The sequence below is a fragment of the Camelus ferus genome, chromosome 23 (assembly GCF_009834535.1).
Source record: "Camelus ferus isolate YT-003-E chromosome 23, BCGSAC_Cfer_1.0, whole genome shotgun sequence".
Classification (NCBI taxonomy): domain Eukaryota; kingdom Metazoa; phylum Chordata; class Mammalia; order Artiodactyla; family Camelidae; genus Camelus; species Camelus ferus.
This window is the reverse complement of record NC_045718.1, coordinates 13,016,260-13,034,636: the sequence shown is the minus strand read 5'-3', so window position 1 is coordinate 13,034,636 and position 18,377 is coordinate 13,016,260. Positions and strand designations below refer to the sequence as shown.

The window sequence follows — 18,377 nt, the reverse complement described above, 5'->3', positions numbered from 1 at the left end:
CAGGCCCATCCCTGCTTCTGTTTCCCCCAGGCCCTTGCACTGGGCTGTTTCTTTCCTCCTGGAGAGTGGATGGACAGAATGCACTCGGCCTCAGGCTTGACCACATCCTTTATTCCCAGACTCAGCCCCTTCCCGGCTCTGGGCCAAGCGTGCAGCCTGCCCTCCCGGCGGGCACACCAGTGACCAGTGCCGACTCAGGGCAGCCCGTCCAGGAGCGCGCTGTTCAGACAGTTGTAGAGATAGATGCACTGCTCCTGGGGGCAGACACCGCGAGGACACCGCGAGGACACCGCAAGGACAGTCTCCCTGTGCCTTCACCTGAGAGCCGTGGTCGCCAGTGCCACCTGGCGGCTGCTCCTATGGCGCTGCCCAGAGGCCCCCTGCAGCTGGAGCGGGACCTTCCCTACCCTTCAGCCCTTCCCAAGGCTGAGCCCCTGATCGCCTCTCACCAGAGTTGGGATCATGAGGCCACAGGCCTCTGACTGCTGCAAGACCACGGTGAAGACGTCCACAGTGCACTCAGCCCCTGCCTGCTGCAGCAGCTGGTCCATGGCCAGGAAGGTGCCCAGCTGGGCCACACCCTTGCTGCAATTGGTCTTGAGTTGGAGGGGGGACCTTAGGGGCAAGGAGGAGGGCCAGGTACCCAGGGAGATGGGAGAACCCAGCCTGGGCCTGGGGACCAGGGAGAGATGCTAGGCACGGCCAGCCAACCCCAGGCCCCAGTAGGATGGGGGCAGATTCCTGAAAGATGTCAGGCTGAGTGAGGAGGGGGCTGTGTCCTTCTAAGCTGGGCTCAGTGGGATGTGAGGCCCTCGGGGAGGCAGTGAGGGGTTCTGCCCACTCCCCCAGTCCCCGTCCAGCAGCACCTGGAGTGGCTGAGCAGCATGCCTGGCTTCCCCGCTTCCCGGGAGCAGCACTGGCCCATGGCAGCCAGGAAGGGCAGCAGCGTGGCAGCTGGGAGTTCCTGCCCCGGCTCCCCGCGGGGAAGCTGCAGCCGCTGCACCGGCCTCTCCTTCCTGCTCCCACGCTGGGGACAAAGACCTTGGTGCTGGTGCCGGAAACCGGCTCAGGCCTGCCCTGCGGCCCCACCACCCCAAGCCCCGTGGCCTGACGCTCACGTGTGTGACGCTGAGGAGGGTGCAGGGCCAGCCTGCCACATTGCTCTCAGCCACCCAGTTCACAGTCACCCCGTTTGTGATGATGGGGTGCCTCTCTGTGGGCCAGAACTCCTGTGGCCGGGACCAGACACGGCTGCTCAGCCAGGTAACCCCTCCCCGCCCAGTCACACCCCACCTCAACTCCTGAGACATCCCACCCTCTGTCCCCTGTCCCCCTCACTTTCTCCTGGACATCCGGCGGGCACAGGGAGACCAGCACGCGGGCCCCGTGCTCCCACACCAGCTCCCACAACTCCTCAGGCCCTGTTGGGCCAGTCAGCACCACGTGGTCGCAGCCAGAAGGCCCGCCCTGCAGAGCACAGCTGGTCAGCCCCCCGGACTGAGGTTGTCCCCTGCCCATCTCAGCCCTAGGACCCCCAGATGACCCACCCAGGGAGCACAAACAGTCAGAGGGCACTGTCTAAGGGGGAAGAGCCAGGCTTCGGGCATCTCGCCAGGGGGGCCCTCCTCCGCTGCCGGGGGAACAGAATGGTCATCTGAGGGATGAGGTGGGGCGTGAGGCTGCCACTGGTTTCCACCGGCCCAGGTCCCACCCACCTGCACGTCCCCTGAGTGCTCCTGCTCACAGCCAGGAGGGGTCGTAGCAGAGCCGACATGGTCCTTGAGGGCCTGGAGCAGGAGCTGGGAGGGCAGAGCACGTGAGGCTGGCAGGCCCCAGAGGTGCTGGCGGGAGGGGACGCCCGTGGTCACCCCCACTGGCCAGCAGCACACCTTGTACTCCCCAACGAAGCCAGTGTTGGTGTCAGCCGCCCTGAGAGTGCACGCCTGCGCGAAGTTCCCCACGGGGATGGGCTGGGGCCTGGGGGCCTCGCGGGCAGCACGGGTGCCACTTGAGGCTCCCCAGCTTCCTGTCTTCGCGGCCCTGCTGTGGACAGGAGTCGGCGGCCTGTTGGTGAGAGGGATGGGCCCCAGGCCTCTGGCCCCACCCAACAAGGGCCCCTGGAGCGGCTCGTACCCAGAGGAGCTGGAGGGCCCTTCCAGGACCTTGCTCAGGAGGCAGCTGTGCAGGAAGACGTACTGGCTCTGGGGGAGGTGGGGAGAGGCCGTCTGCTGAGGGGCTGTGGCCCTGGGGGGAGATTTCCAGGCCCTAACCTGCCACACCCAGCGGGGCAGGGGAGGGGGCATCTGGGCGGAGCCTTCCCACCTCCCCTTTGGCAGAAGGGGAGACAGAAGCCCTGGTGGTCAGGTGACTGAGCCCCTCCCCAGGGCCCTTTCCCGGCCCCTCCGAGCCTGTGGCCCCGCCGTCTACCCCCATCTCCTCCCAGGGTCCGGCTGCCTGGCCCGGCCAGCTGTGCCCTCACCGGGGTCTGGATCATGAGGGGCCGGTGCGGCCGCAGTGTGTATGCTGCGTGGAACACGTGCACCGTCTGCTCCTCCTCCAGCTGCCGCAAGAGCCTCAACAGGGCCACGAAGGTGCCGGAGCGGCCCATGCCTGCGCTGTGGGACGGAGGCCCAGGGCGGTGAAGGGGAGGCCTCCCCTGGCCCCCGCACCCCGCTGCCCGCCCTCACCTGCAGTGCACCAGGAGGGGCCCCGTGCCCTGGGCGGCCCTGGCCTGCTCCTGGACCAGATCCACGAAGGCCAGCAGGGAGCTGGGGGTCTCGGGAACGCCGTGGTCGGGCCAGGTGGTAAACTGCAGCTGCTTCACCCTCCGTGCTGGTTGCTGGGCAGCCTGGGGATGGGGCAGCAGGGGGCTGCGCTGTTTCTCCTCCCCTCTGAACCCAGGACCCCTGCAGCCCTCGCTCCCTTCATCAGAGCGAGGGCAGGCCGGGCCTCCCCACATCCAGAGCTGCCCTTGGGATGATCAGACAGAGGGCATACCGCCCCTGGAGGTCACAGCCTGGGAAGGCGAATGGGGTGCAGGCGTCTGGGGTGAGGCGGGGGCCCTGAGCTGAGCGCGGGGCAGGGCAGAAACCACCCCTGCTCAGCCCGCTCTACCTTGGACTCGTTGTGACTTCAGATGAATCCTCAGCCTGCCCTGTGCCTCCGGGCCCCTTTCCCAGCCACCAACCTCCCCGGGAGGAAGGAAGCCAGGGGACCCAGGAGGTGAGGCCACCTCCCCCAAGGGTCTCCACTCAAATGCCCCGCCTCACCCCGGGGCACGCACGTGCTGCAGCTGGAACTCCCGCTTGGTCCACTCCTCTTCCGGCTCCTCGGCCAGGAGGTGGACGGTGATGTGCCCATGGGTGACGGGGGTGGGGTTGGCTGGCCAGTAGTGCTCACACAGCACCTACGGCCAGCAGGGGGGCGGGGGGTGAGTGTGGGCCCAGCTTCCTCCCTGCCAGCCCTGCTTCATCAGCGCAGCCCTCTGCCTCCGTCACCCTGCTGAGATGCTGCTCTCTGTGCCACCTGTCCCAGAAGCCTCTCCCTGGACGGGCTCCAGCACCCTCACCCCAGGCCCCTCATGTGACCCTTAGCGCTTCCAGGCAGCTGCCAGGCTGCTGTGCAAAGGCCTTCCTGCAGGCCTGGCCTGGCTCACTGCCCAATCCGGGGGCTCAACGGGCCTGCCCCAGGGCCCCTCATGGAGCAGGCCTGGGCGTGTTTAAGGCAAGGGTGCCCTCTCTCTGCCTCCCACCCTGGGGCCCTCCTCACCCCCATCTGCCTCCAAACGCCTTTGCCTCCTGGGCTGGGGCGGGACAAGGTGGACACAAGGAGAGACAGCAGAGGCCGTGGACGCTGTCTGCCCAAGTCCCTGTTCCCTCTCCCTGCCCCATCCTGGAAGGCCTGGGGACCCCCATCCATCTCCAACCTGACCCACCCTCCTGCCCCGGGCCAGTCCTGCAGGGAGAATCCAGGGACGCCACCTGGCGTCCACTCCAGGAACTGCGGTGTGCTCACCTGCCCGTTCTCCATGCCCACCGTCAGCATGATGATGGTGTGGACCTGCTGCTCCCACACCAGCCGCCAGAAGTCCTCCAGGGTCTTCTTGAGGGGCCCCTGGGTGACAATGAAATCCTGCCGGTGGGTGTAGCCCTGTGAGGGGAGAGGAACATGTTAACTGGGGCCCCCAGCACCCAGCTATAAGTGTCCCACGTGTGAGCATCGGGAGAGAGGACTCCGTGTACAGGCGCACATGTGTGCACACACATGAACACGCGTGCACTGACAACTTAAGCCAGGAGGGTGTCAGAGACAGCCCCACCGTGAAGGGACAATGACAAGGGACCGACGGGCCCGGAGCAGCCTCCCCAGGCCACCCTCTACACCACCCCTTCCCACAGCAACCACGTGTCTCCTCCAGGTACACCCGAGTCCCCAATCCAGTACTCAGCTCCCCCTCCAGCCAGTCCCAGTCCCCTCTCCTGCCTCATCCCCACCCCTCCCAGCCCCTGGCTCTTCTCCGGCTTCCTTCCAGCTGCACCATCTGCCCCTTTTTCCTCACTTCCAGGATTCAAGAAACCAATGCCCCCTCTACCAGGAAGTCTTCCTTGATTCCTGGGTCGACTAAACGTCTTCTTCTTCAGTGTGCTCTGAGCACCACACGTGTCCCTTATTACAGCGCTTGCCACCCCACGTGATGGATGTGACACATGCACACACACACGTCCTCTGAAGCTGGGAACATGAGTGGCCTGGCTCTGCCTCTGGTGGGCCCAGCACGGCGCCTGCACAAGGCAGACCCTGAATACGTGCCCGTCGTGTTGACCCAAAGAAGCACAAGCTGATGACCCTGGTGGATAGGAGCTGCCCCTACAGCAGGACAGTGTGTCCCATGAGGACCCCGAGGGCGGCCCTACCGGGACGAAGCTGCCGTTGACATAGTCAGAGTGGGGCTTTCCGTCCAGAGGGGCCAGCCTGACCCGGGAGTGGTCATCTGAGGACGGGAGAAGCGGTGTGCTCAGCCGGGCGCCTGCAGCCCCTCCCCGGGCCAAGCTCCAGCCCCGCCACCCATGCCACCTGTGCTCACAGGGCAGCACGTGTGGGTAGCGGTTCTTGGCAGCGTTGGCTGGGTGCTCAGCCTCCAGCCTGGGCAGCTCCTTGCCCACCTCCTTCAGCTCCTGCAAAGGTGGGGCCGAGGCAGACCCGTGTGGCCCCCATGCACGTGAGGGGCAGTGCAGCATGGAGTCCAGGGCCACGGAGGCCTTACCTCGAACTCCTGGAAGAAAGCCTGGTGGGCGTGGGCACTCTTGGCCTCGTAGCTCTGCCGGAAGCTGTGGGCAGGGATGGGCCGGTGGGTCCTCCTGGGGAGAGGGAGGGAGTGGGTAGCGGCCTGGTGGGTACAGTCCTGCCCTGGGCTCTGGTGGGAGGTGGGCACAGTACCAGGGACCCCAGACCTGGCTGCACAGCCTGGCTACCTGGGCCCCGGCCCTGAAGTGAAGCCGCATGAAGGAGGTTGTCTGCACACAGCAGGGCCGCCAGCCACCCCGGCAGAAAGGTGGACAAGGGAATAGAGGGGGCAGGACAGACAGGACCCCTACGCCCGGGGCCTGCGCACACGCACTCACAGCGGGAGCTCCGTGTGAGGTCACCAGAAGGAGCAGGGATGACCAGAGGGTAGATGACAGATCTGATGTTGGAGAGAAAGAAGGAAAAGACAGCGATTTGACCTGAAACCACCCAAGTGGTTAGCCGGGACAAGGTAAGGACGGAAGGCCGGGGGTCTGCTATAGAGGCTGGAGGGCCCAGAAGAGCTGGCTGAGGAGGGTGTGCTGGCAGCTGACGCAGGACTTGGCTGGCGGGGGTGAGCAGTGCGGTCCCTCAGGACACAGCGCCAGGCCAGGCAGGGCCATGCTGCTCAGCTCCCGGTCCAGGGCGGGAGCCCACTCACCGCAGGTTGTAAGCAGTCCGCTCCTGGGAACTCAGCTTCTTCTCTGCCCTGCAGAGGATGAGGGGCCATGGGAGACAGCCCGGGTAGCCTCCTCCAGCCCCGCTGCCCCAGCCCCACCCACTCACCTCTGCGCCTTCGCCCACCTCCAGTACAGCAGGCCCAGCACCCCACAGAGGGAGAGGACGCAGCCGGCCACGATGCCCACCACTGCAGGAAGGGGCATGGCCGCCTGGGACACACTGGCCCGGAGCTCTGCGGGAGGCAAGGGGCGGGTGAACTGGGCGACCTCAACCATTGCCCTGCGGCAACATGCCAACCTCCCCTGGACCTGGGACCCTCAGGGTGGAGGGCGCAGCGACAAGTCCCAGGTGCCAAACCGAGGTCAGAGATGGATGCAGGGGGACCGTCCTGGATGGGAACTGGGAGTGGCCAGCAGCACCCCTGCCCCAGCCCCTCCCGGACTCCCTCGAGGCAAAGAAGAGGGCAGGCCTGGCCCCCTGCCTCGTGGCGGGGCTTCTGGAGCTGTGCTGTCCAGGACAGTGGCCGCATGCCCCCTGTGACTACACAGCAGCTCCAAGGTAAGATTTGCTGTGAGTGTAAAATGCGCACAGGGCGCCAACGACTTACTGAAAAAAATGAGCGTAAAATACCTCGTTAATCATTAAAAATGGGTTACATGTTGGTGTGTTATTTTTGATATCTTGGTTCAAATGAAATGTTACTAAGATTAATTTCAACTGCTTATTTTTTAACGTAGCTACTAGGAATGTTATTTACATGTGTGGTCCCCACTTGCGGCCGGCCACCCGCGTCCACCAGACAGCGCTGTTCCAGAACCTCGGTGGCCGGGGGCAGCAGGCAGAGGGGGGCATTGCTGGAGGGAGCCGGATCGTGGCAGCAGCAAGCCGTCTCCTCGGTGCCTCCACCCATCCCACCCCCTCAGCCCACCCCGGCCAGGGCTGCCACCAGGAGCACCTCCACCTGGCTCTGAGGCCCCAGCCCTGCTCTCCCGCCGGTGGCTGGGGATGAACCAGCCCCCTCAGCACTAACCCCCACCCCCAGGACCCAGCCGGACCCCAGCCAGGTGCCACCTACCTGAGAAGGCAGAGAAGGAGACGAGGGTCTCGGGAGGGCTGTACTGGGTGAACGCCACGACACTGAACCTGGGGCAGAGGGGCAGGCAGCAGGCCCAGCCCTCCCAGGAGACAGGCATGAGCAGCAGACACACAGACGGTGCGACGCCCGCACCTGTTCAGGGCCCTGAGACTGCACAGCAAGCGCCCCCCGCTCCTCTCCCTGCCCTGTCCTGAGAGCAAGAAGCCCCAGAAACAGACACCTGAGTACCCTTGGCATCACCCTAGCAAATCAAGACAGAATCCATCGCCTTGCTCTGCAGAGGCAAGAACCATGTAAACAGGTGGGTGTACCCCTTTCTGCCTTGCCTGCCACGAAGCCCAATCAAAATGACTCTGCCGATGCTTCTGGACCAGCACATGCTCTCTCTTCGCAACTCAGCCCAGATCGTTTGTTGACAGAGGGCATAAACAACCCATAAATGCAACTGTCAAGTTCTCCTCCCAGCAGCCTTGGGGTCCCCATCAGTATCCCAGCCTCACCGATACTGGGAACCTGGCTTGAGCTGCCCGTTACAGATGTCCTGAGTCTGGCTGCAGTCCTCCATCCCCACAGGCACCCTCCAGGAGGTCGGCACAGCCCAGGGCCCAGGGTGGAAGGGGTTGGCGAGCAGGATGGCCAAGTAGGAGTCGTGTCCTCCATAGTAGTGGTCGTACCACGTGTGGTTGACAGCCTCCCGGGGCGGCTGAGTCACTGGGACAGGGACCGGGACAGGGAGGGCAGAGAGGGCAGTGGGGCCATGGCCTCGCTCCCCAGCAGAGGGGCTTCCCTGTGTTTCCACGGTGCTCCCACCATTCATAACACATCAGCCCCGTCGTCCAGAATGTTTGGAGCTGCTTCCTGCACCACGACTCACACCGGCCTCAGACATTTCATCCTGCCAAGGTCAGCGCCTGGACCCCTCACCCACCCCTGCCGGGCAGCAGCCAGGGTCATCCTCCCCCTCTTGTGCCCAGGACTCACGCGACATGTTGGTGGTGGCGATGATGCCATACCACTGGATCTGCCCGTCATCCTTGCCAAACATGCCCCGTGTGATCATCACGCCCATCCCCAAACCAGGCTCCAGCTGGGGCGCTGGGGCCAGCTCTGGGAGGCGCCAGGCTAGGGAGGACAGGACAAGTGAGGCCCGACAGTAGCCTCCAAGGGCAGGGCTGCGCGTGCCACAGTGGCTGGCAGATGCTCTGAACCAGAACTGGGGCCCCCGGGCCAGGCTCCCGGGCGTGAGCCCACATCGGGCGATCTGCGGAAGGCCACGGGAAGGGGCTGGAGCTCAGCGGCGCGGATGAGGATGGAGGAAGACCAAGGGAGCGGGGCTCTGAGGCCGAGGAGGGCGCCTACCCTGGGCAGATGTGGCGCACACCAGGGTAGCGGCCCGGCTGCCCCGGCCATTGCTGCCCCGCACAGAGAGGCTGAGGCGGTAGGGAGTGGAGGGCTCCAGGCCGGATAGCAGGAGGGCGTCCCCAGAGGTGTTGGTCTGGAAGACTGGCTGGGCATTGCCCCCGGCCACCAGCTACTCTGCCACCACCAGGCAGGTGTCCACGGCCCCCGGGGGCACTGTCCAGGTCAGGGTCAGACGGGTGGCCTCGGGCTGGCACTGCACGTCCTCCACGGGGTCCGGCTCTGCGGGTTTGAGGGTTCTGTGTCATGTGGGAGTCAGCGTAGCCCCTGAGGGGCTCAAAATCAGCAGGCATGGGGGACCGGGCATTTCTGCACCTTGGATGTGGGCAGCGGCCATGTGGGGAAACAAGATCTCCTCTGGACATGCCGCCCATCTGGAGAGGGAGGGGGCATCCCCAGGGCGGTGTGGGCACGGTGCCCACCTGGACAAGCGGGGTTGGGATAGAATGGACGGCACTCGGGGCACTTTGTCCCCCCCCGAAAGGCACCAACATACCCACAGGCAGCACCACATGGTGGGTGGAGGCCTGGAGTGGCCCTGCCTGGCACAGCACCGACAGGGAGAGGTTGCGTCCAGGTGTGAGGTCCCTCAGGGCCAGATGGGCTTGGCCCAGCACCAGGGGCTGCACCCGGGAGAGGAGCCCGGCCTCGCAGAGCTGGGCGCAGCACACACCACACCCCAGGGGGCCGCTGGCCCAGGCCAGGCTGACCACGGCACTGCCCACCTGCGTCGACACCAGCAGCTCAACGGGCACCAGTGGGGCTGTGGGGAGGAGAGCGGTGGCCGCTGACCTCACGCAGGACTCGGGGTGCAGGTGGGGCGAGGGACTGGGGGCACTGCGGTGCCGCTGAAGGAAGGAGCAGAGGTCCCGGAGGAGGGCCTGCCCACCACCCCCACCTCGGCCTTCCCTACTCCCACTCATACGTCCAGCCCGAGGGGTTGGCCGCCGCCCCGCAGAGAGGCACAGCTTGCGCGACGACCGCCACCTCATACTCAGTGCCTGGAGTGAGAGCTGAGAAGCTGGCGCTGTCCACCTGCGCCCCCACGGTCCTGGAGCCCACCCGGACGCCTGCCTGGAACAGGGTCACCTGGTAGCCATCCCGGCCCCCGGGAGCATGGACCCAGGATGTCCAGAGCTGGGTGGGGCCTTCACTGGTCACATTTACCACAGGAGGGGCGGGGGGGCTGTGGGGAGAGCAGGGTTTCAGGGGCTGAACTGTGTCCCCAAATTCATGTGGACGTTCTGACCCCCAGAATGCGACTATATTTGGAGGTAAGGCCTTTAAAGAGGCTACTAAGGTAAAACGAGGCCGTCGGGGTGGGCCCTGATCCATGGAGATTAGACATACCCAGAGGGACTCAGGGGCAGGCGGCCGTCCACACGCCCCAGAGAGGCCTCAGGTGAAGCAGCCCTGTGACCCCTGGGTCTTAGACCCCAGCTCAGAGCAGTGAGGGTTCCCGTGGTCTAAGCCCCCCACGTGGACTCGGTTTAGGCAGCTCCAGTGACCAAGGCAGGAGGAAAGAACACAGACCAGACCTGGGCCCCACCCCCACAAAGGGCCCCCTGCTCCCCCACCCTTGACCCAGTCACCAAGCACCAGCTCGGGTGACGAGTGAGAGGAGCTGCCTGCCGAGAAGCAGGCACCTGCCAGTTCCTCCTAGACCGCGGGGCCCGAGCCCCAGCAGTGCCGACTGAGCGAGCAGTCACCCCACCGCCGCTCACGGACCACAGGGAGGTCGGGGGCCACGCAGCCCTGGGGACCCACTCCCACGTGTGGCCAGTAGGAAGGGCCCGGCAGGGGACACTCACGCGTCCAGCCGGAGGCATTGGCGCTGCTGCTCTTGTCCGGCCCCCGCAGGGTAGACAGCCACACCAGGAACACGGTGCCTGGGGGCAGCCGGGCCCAGGAAAAGCTGTGTGCCTCGGGGGCCAGAGTGTCCTGGCCCTCCAGAGCCGGGGGCCTCAGGCGGTGAAGCTGCAGGAGGAAGCCATCCCTGCCCCCCGGTGGGGGGCTCCAGGAAGCACTCAGGACAGGAGGCTGGGCAGCCAGACCCAGGCTCAAGTTGGCGGGAGGTGCAGGGACTGCAGGACAAGGGGGAGACAGATTTGGGACAACCCAGTCCCTGCCCCTCCTCCCCCACTGTCTGACCCCGCTCGGTCTCCAAACACGGCAGCCATGGGGCTCGGAGCCCACCCGCGTTTCCTCCCCAGGAAAACCTCTCAAAACACACAGGGCTCTGCCCTGACGCCTGCTCCCTGCCTCCTTCACAAACCATCAGCAACTTGAAGGCGTGACGTCTGATCCACATGGTACCCAGCCACACCCAGCCTGCATCTCACACCCCTTAGGACCAGGGTCCCCAGCTCAGCCGACATTCAGCCCCTGCAAGCTCACTCCCTCCCTGTCTCACTCCCCCACCGAGGGCCTGGGTGCACACCCGCCCCCTCTGCCCAGTAAGGCCCCTCTGCCCACCTGCTTCTCAGCTCTCTCTCTCCCTCTGGGAAAACATCCCTGACTTCCTAAGGTGGCCCCTCTCTGAACCCTAAAAGATTAGCCAGAATCACATAAAATTCTCCGTAGTCCTCGATTTTAACCCACAAGAAGAGAGTTTCATGCGGCTCAAGGAGACCGTCAAAACGTTCACGCTATGACAGGAAAAGCAACGCGCAGGGGAGAGCAGAGCTCAGTGCGCAGAGCATGTGCTTAGCATGCGCCAGGGTCTGGGTTCAATCCCCAGCACTCCATTTACAAAAAGTAAAGTTAAATAAATAAACTTGATTACATGCCCCCCAAACAAAAAAATCAAAAAATACAAAAAGCTGCTAGATCAAAAAAAATAAAGCAATACGCATAAACCATCTGTTTGCTGGTCAGCCTTCCCCCGAGACCGTCTGGTTCACAATCTTTAGCTTCAGCACCTAAACCCACACCCAGGAAACGGGGCGCTGGTTACATACTTACTGCAGGGATGGCCGTGTGGCTGGCCGCCCAGAGGGCAGGGGAGGGGGAGTGCTTGCAGACAGACTCAGGAAGGGCCCCCGTGGACAGATGCACAACCAGACGGAGCACGTGGAGGGCACCGCCCCCGACCCCGCCACTGCCCAGGGTGGGCCTCCTGGAGCTGCAGTCGCAAACTCACGGGTGCAGGCGCCGGCCCTCTGGACGCTGGAGCTGAGGTTCCCCGCCCAGGTCCACGCCGACACGGTGTAGCAGGAGCCGGGCACTAGGCCCATCAGCGTCGGGCTGGAGTGATCTGAGCCCATAGCGACGAGACCACCTGGTGACCTCTGGCTGCCTTCCAAGTGCCAGCTGACCCTGTAGCCTTCCCACTGCCCCGGCGCTGGGACCCAGCCAATGGCCAGCTCAGAGGGGCTGCCCCTGCCGGTGACTTTCAGAGACTGGGGTGCCAGGGATCCTGGAGAGAGGAGCAGTTTGGTAAGGGGGGCATATGATGTCTGGGGCCCTGTGAAGCCCCTCCCTTTCCTCCTGAGCCCTCCCCAACCTAGGTCTCTACCTCCAAGGCGCAGCCTCCCAGCCCCAAGGTGGGCGACACAGTGCTGGCACCCACCTGTGTGGCCTGGGAGGCTCTGGGTGGTGTTCCCCAGAGAAGAGACCACGTCCGCCTGGTAGTGGCCCCCAGGCCCATGGAGGGTGCCTGGGGTGGCACCGGGTGGCACAGAGATGTTTCTGAGAAGGCCTGGGGCTCCCTCGGTGTAGAGCACGGTCTGGCTCCCAGGCCCCCCGCTGGCCTCCTGCCCATCCCGGGGCAGCTCAGGGCCGTCACCTTGTCCAGGCTGGGCTGCAGAGTTGGGAGAGGACATGGTCCCTGGAGAGGGAGAATTCACCTGCCTCTTGGTGCAGGGCCCCACCCTCCTCCGCCCTAGCCCAGACTCACCCTCCAGCCAGGCACTGGCCTGGGCCCAGGCGTCATGGGGCCCGGCCAGAACCCTCAGCTCCAGAGTGTAGCGTCCGGCTGGCAGGGGCCCTGGGAACGTGGCATTAAGGGCCCTGGGGCCCAGAGTGATGGTCTTCTCCACTGGCCTGCTCAGCCTGAGCATGTAGCCATCCTGGGCCCCGGGCCCCGCCTCCCAGCTGGCACAGAGCCCTGGGGGCAGGGGCATGAGCAGCAGGTCCAGGGGGGCTGAGGGATCTGTGGGGAAGGGAGCAGGATGTGACCTGGGCACTGGTGAGAACAGTCCCGCCCATATGCAGCTCCCCTCTGTGCTCAGGGCCAGGTCGCACCCAGGTGGACACGGTAACAAATGATAATACATCGAGTGACCGAGTGTGCTGGTGCAAGATCCCACACTCCTCCCAACACCGCCATTCTTGCCCCCTTTAAAGGTGCAGAGACCGAAGCTCAGAGAGGGTGAGCTATCTGTCCAGAGACCCACAGCCAGTGAGTGGCAGCAGTGGACTCAGAGCCCAGGCAGCCTGGCTCTCCACTCTTCACCAGCGCCAGACAGCGCTGCTCTGCACAGAAATGTGTGCTCAGCCCAGCCTGGACGCTTGCAAGTCTCAGGACCTGGTCCCTCTCTCTGAACCTTGGTCCCCTCAACGTAGCAGGGGGATAACACGACTCACATGGGGCTGTTTTGGAGGGTAAATGAGATGATGCACGGGGCTGGCGCACGGAGGGTTCCAGTGACAGTAACTGTCACCACGGACATCTCCTGCAGGAGCACACTCCCTCCAGGCCACACCCTTCCCTGCAGAGTCCTGGGCCCTCACCCCCCAGCTGTATCCTGCCCTGTCCCCCTTTTGCTTCAAGCACTCACAGGTCCACTCAGTGGCGTTGGGTCCCACTGTCTGAAGGGGCCCGGCAACAGCTGTGAGCATCAGCTTGTAAGGGGTTCCCGGAGAGAGGTGAGCAAAGGTGTGACTGGAGACCCCCCGTCTGATCCCTGCCATCAGGTTGGGGCCACCAAGGAGGTCTGTGAGGGCGAGATGCAGCCAGGCGGCGCCCCAAGAGCTGTTCCAGGAGGCCTGCAGGGCACTGGTGCCCAGGGCACGCAGCGCCAGCTGACCTGGAGCCTCGGGGGCTGGAGGGAGAGCAGCGGGGCTGGAGGAAGGGCCAGAACAGTGTCCCAGCAGCCAGAGCCCAGAGGCCCGGCTGCGCTGGCACACAGCCCTGGACTGCCCCCTCCCAGACTGGCTGCCACCTGGGGCCTCGCCGAGTGCTGGCCTAACCTGTCCACTGGTGGGTGCTGGTCTTTGCCTGGAGGTTGGCGGCCCAGGTGGTAACCGCCAAAAGGTACTCGCTGCCTGGTAAGAGGTCGCTGAAATTGTAGGACAGGGTCCCCGGGGCCACGGAGATGTTATGAGCCACTGCCTGGGATTCCAGGTGGTAGGGGAGAAGCTGGTAGCCATCCTGCCCACCGGGGGCAGTGCCCCATGAGGCCTCCAGGCTGGACGGGCTCGCAGAGCTGTGGAGCCGCAGGGCCTGGACAGTGGACGGGGCTGCACCGGAAGCAGAGGCACCATGTTCAGGGCCAGGGCATCGCCCCTGCTGCTAGTGCTCTGGACAGGCCACTGTGCCAGGCATGGTCCTCAGACACTTCGACTTACTTGGCACCCTGTCCCCTGACCCTCCAGCGTGTCCACTTCAGTGCCCGCAGCCCCTCCCCTGCCTGCTGGCCAGGCGCCTGTGTGGGCAGTGAGGGCGACAGTGGTGCTCTGCCCACGAGGGTGCAGGGCCATCACTTCCAGCTGGTAGTGACTTCCTGGCACCAGGTCCTGGAACTCAAAGCTGAACGCGTTGGTGTGGGTCTGGAGCTGCTGCCCTTCGGGGAAGCCCAGGGGGCTCAGCTGGGTTAGACGGAGGGTGTGACTGGCACTGCCAGGCCCTGGGGCTGCCCAGCTCAGAGCGAGGCTGGCGGACGTCCCCTGGCCACTCACGTTCACGGCTGGAGGTGGTCCTGGGGAGAAGGGTGCGTTCAGACGCTCCCCACACACCCCTTCTGCCGTAAAGAAGAATGGAAGGCAGGAAGGGCCAGAGCAGAGACAGGGTCTGGGTGGAGAAATGGCCCCGCCCTACTCCCCGCACCCTCAGCGAGGCTCCCACCTCTGCTCTTCCCGCCTGGACCCCCTTCCAGGGAGGGGCACTCGTCTTCCTGTGGGGAGGAGGTGGTGGGAGGCTGTGGGCAGACGCTATGGGTCCAGCCAGGATCAGAGATGGCTGTCCTCTCGTCTGGCACCCCTAGACCTGGCCACGGGGCATCACGCAGGATACCCAAGATGCGGAGGCCGGCAGCTAGGGGCAGACCACTCTGTCCTCGTCTGGGGTGGGAGGGTGCACCGCTGCCTGAAGCAGACCAGCTGTGGGTCCACGGAGCGGCAGGGGTCCTGGAGGCCTGGGGAGCAGGGGGTCCCCTCACCTCCCCCACCTCCAGTGCCCACCTAACCTGCGCCAAGAAGCCTCCGAGCCAGAGGAGGGCAGCAAACAGGACCAGGGGCCTCATCTTGATGGACAGATGGACGGACGTCTGCAAGGGAGAGCCGCAGGAGGAGCCAGTCCCTCAACCTGCCCCTTGCTCTGGGGGCTGGCAGGCAGGCAAGGGTGGATGGGCTGCATCTCAGCAGGGGGCAGGCAGCCTCTCCACCCTGGACCCTGACCCCACTGCGCCCAGCTTGGCAGGGCCCGGTGAAGGGGGCAGATCGCAGCTCCCAGGCTGCAGACCAGCTCACCTCTCACTCTGCACCCCCTCCACCCTCTGCCCGCAGGTGGCTTCCCAGGTAAGGGCATGCCCTGTGCTGGGGGAGACCCAGAGGAGAGACAACTCTGGCGGTGGGCACACACACAGAGGCAGCTAGCCCCCCAACTCTTTGCCCCCGGGAGAGGAGGGCCGTCTGACTCTCAACACATGGAGATGGATGGGGCGTTTGTGTTCCTCTGGGATCAGATCCTGGTGACATTGCCTGGGGGCGCGCTGCTGGGTGCCTGTGTGGATGGACCAGCTGTGCATGTGAGCCCCCTTCTGGGTACTCCTGAGGCCCCACGTGCTGATGGACACTGGAGCACGTCCTAGAGGCCTTGAGTCTCCGTGACCGTAGACCTAGAAAGGCATGTGGCTCCACACCCTCACACCCCAGGGGAGGGAAAGCCCAGCTGGCCGCAGTGTGAGGAGGGGCTGGACTGGAGCCTGGGACTCCCAGCTCCTCCCAGCAGAGACCGCATCCCGCTCCCAGCCCCCAAGGACGCGTGCTCGCCAACCCCACCTCCCCCACCCAGACTAGCGGTGCCCACAGGCCCTGGCCCTCCTGCCCCCACCTGCTCAAAGGCCCAGAGCAGCCTTTCCGAGGCCTGGCCTAGAGGTCCCTCTAGCCTGGAGCCAATTACCTCCTGGAAATGTCCCCCCCCCAAGCCCCCAGCTGTCACAGGAGGGAACAGCAGAGGAAAGGAAAGAGCTCTGGGCCCTGGGGACTCAGGAAGTGAGGAGGGGGACACGCAGCAAACAGGCAGGTACAGAAACCGAGCAGCGAGACGGCTTCTGTGGGAGCTGGTCTCCCTGGGGCCAGTGGGGCTGGGAGCACAGGCCTGCAAGGAGCCTGCTTAGCCCCAATCCCACCCGGGGTCCTCCCGCTCCATCAGGCCCCGAACCTCAGAGTGCCCACTGGCCTCTGGACGGGGGCCAGGAAACTCGACCCTGCAGCCCCATCAAGTCTTCCAGGCTGCGTGTATGTGTGCGTGTGTGTTCATGCACACGTGTGCTCTTTCAAAAGAGGTGGGGGTGGGGGCAGCAACCAGGGAAACTGATGTGGAAGGTGGGAGGCCTTGGTCTGGCCAAGAGGAGGGGGAAACACTCTGCCCTGGCCCCTCCTCCTTCCCACCTCACCTGGGGCACCTCGCGTGGCTCTTTCCGGCAGCGTCTGGAGAGCTGGGGTGGAAACACCCTAATTCAGAATCCAAGTAGAAGAGACACAGCAAAACAGGGTTCTAGGTAAGGGGGTGGGGCTTCAGACCTGCCCCAAGAGTCTCCGCCGAAGAAGGCCGGCTGGGGGCACACAGACTCCACAGCCAGCCCCATAGACGGGCCCGCAGAGGGCACCTGGCCACAGGGGCCAGCCCTGTCCGCCCCCAGCCAGCTTGGGGCAGCCTCGCGCTGGGCCTCTGGAGAGGCGGCAAGAAGATTCTGACAGATAAGAGGCGGCCTCCCAGCCCCAGCCTCTCCATTCAGCAACAAGTGCACCACAAGGGCTGCGCCTCCTCCCCAGCCAGCCCGCCCACAGACAAACCCACATCCTCTGCCTAGAGAGACCCTGGGTCCTCCCAAGGTCCCGGCACCTTGCTGATTCCTTCTGGAGAGAGCCGGGCAGGAGGCAGAGCCGGGCAGGAGACCGGTCCAGGCGTCCTGGCTCCAAATGCAAACCAGGTGCTGCCCAGCTCTCTCTTCCGGCCCCTCCTCTCCACTCCCCCTGCCTGGAGCCAGGCCTTGGGCACCCCCAACACTGGGGGAAGATAAGCTCCCAGCAGAGAAGGGCCAGTAGCTCCAGGCAGCCCCGCCTGCCACTCTCCCTCCCACACAGGGGAAGGTCACCAGGGAGGGGTCGGCCCAGGCCCCTCTGGCCAGGCTGTGGGAAGGCTGCAAGGGGCTGGGGGCAGTGGACTGGCCAGGTGATGGGTGTGCCCGCAGCTGTGGCATGTGTGTGGACCAACAGTGTGTACAAGCATGCGTGAGCGTGAGGGTGCACACAGCTATCTCAGGTGGATGTGCACACGTGGGGATCCGGGGACGTTGTCGGGGGGCAGACAAGAGGGCCCCTGGGGAGAAAGGCCATACTGGGGAACAGATGTCCGCGTTGCTGGCCCTGGGCCTGGGAGAGAGGGAAGGACACTCTTCCGTCATAAAACCTCCCTCCAGGGACCTGAGCTCCAGCAAACTGGATCCCCCAGTACCAGGCTGGCCTTACTCATCGGTCCTTCAGCCAGCGGAGAGAGAGGTATGGGAAAGTCCCCTTCACCAGCTGGCACCCAAATGGTGTCAGGGAAACTGGGTTGGGTAGGGGCTGGGTATCTGGGCCGGCGCTCCCAGAGGAAGCTCCTGGGTGTGCCCAGAGGGTGCCCTAGCCTTCCTGCTGGCCCAGACCCACTGCACACCTCCCCCAGCCCTTCTCAGCCGTCCCCTGCATGTGTCCTCCTTCCAGACCCCAGCTCTGTGTCCCTGCCTCCCCCACACAGCCAGGGACAAGCTGGACCCGCAACACTGGGCAGAAGCTGGCCTGGACTGATCCAGGATTTGGGGGCTGTGTGTGGGAGGACCCAGGGTCCCAGGGCTTCTCCAGAGAGGAACCAGAGAGGAAGAGGGCTGGACAGCGGTTTGGGGTGGGGGAGCAGGACGTGCACAGGGTGCAGAACCCCCACAGCTGGCCCAGACCCCGAGATTCCTGCCTCAGGAACTGGGTAGGGCAGCCCCTTTGGCTCTGGGGCCGGCAGCAGCCTGCGGGAAAAAGACTTGGGAATTTCGGGCACACCTGCCCCTCCGAAGGGCTTCTGGCCCTGGGGACAAGGAGCTGAGGCTCACAGCCCTGGAACTGCGGAGGGACAGGAGGGGACAGTGTGCCCCAGGCAGCCCTCCTCCCGAAGGCCATCTGAGACATGGGACGTGGAGACCATGGTTCCTGCGACCCGGCCCTCCCCTCCCCCCACAGCGGGCTTCTCCGCTGAGGCTACCGCCCTCTGACCACTGCGCGAGAGGCTGTCATTGCAGACCCGGAGAGGGAGGAACCTGGGGAGGAGCCAGAGCCCCGGGCAGGGGCAGAAGGTCGCCCAGGTCACAGCTGGTGACCCAGTGAGGGCTCAGTGCAGTCCTCCTGGCTTTCAGCCATTGCTGTGTCCTGAACCCACCCTGGCTGGCAAGTCAGCCGCTGGAGTGACGAAGGCCTGAGAGCCATCCGG

At 64.9% G+C, this 18,377-nt stretch overlaps 1 protein-coding gene across 1 annotated transcript; it reads right to left on the bottom strand.

Annotated features, from left to right (window-relative positions):
- Nucleotides 1-100: 100 nt before the first annotated feature.
- LOC102507719 (receptor-type tyrosine-protein phosphatase V-like) lies at nt 101-16,668 on the bottom strand. Its single transcript, XM_032466915.1, is given in 28 exon segments — nt 101-1,229; nt 1,339-1,467; nt 1,716-2,201; nt 2,480-2,615; nt 2,688-2,848; nt 3,284-3,406; nt 4,015-4,149; nt 4,914-4,990; nt 5,084-5,174; nt 5,264-5,357; nt 5,945-5,992; nt 6,070-6,196; nt 7,040-7,107; nt 7,561-7,771; nt 8,042-8,182; nt 8,420-8,701; nt 8,976-9,241; nt 9,402-9,665; nt 10,293-10,563; nt 11,622-11,897; nt 12,051-12,632; nt 13,261-13,524; nt 13,673-13,942; nt 14,128-14,400; nt 14,547-14,595; nt 14,887-15,537; nt 16,318-16,359; nt 16,445-16,668. Coding segments are annotated over 26 exon segments (5,328 nt in total). The 5' UTR covers nt 14,944-15,537; nt 16,318-16,359; nt 16,445-16,668; the 3' UTR covers nt 101-782.
- Between the last annotated feature and the right edge of the window lie 1,709 nt (nt 16,669-18,377).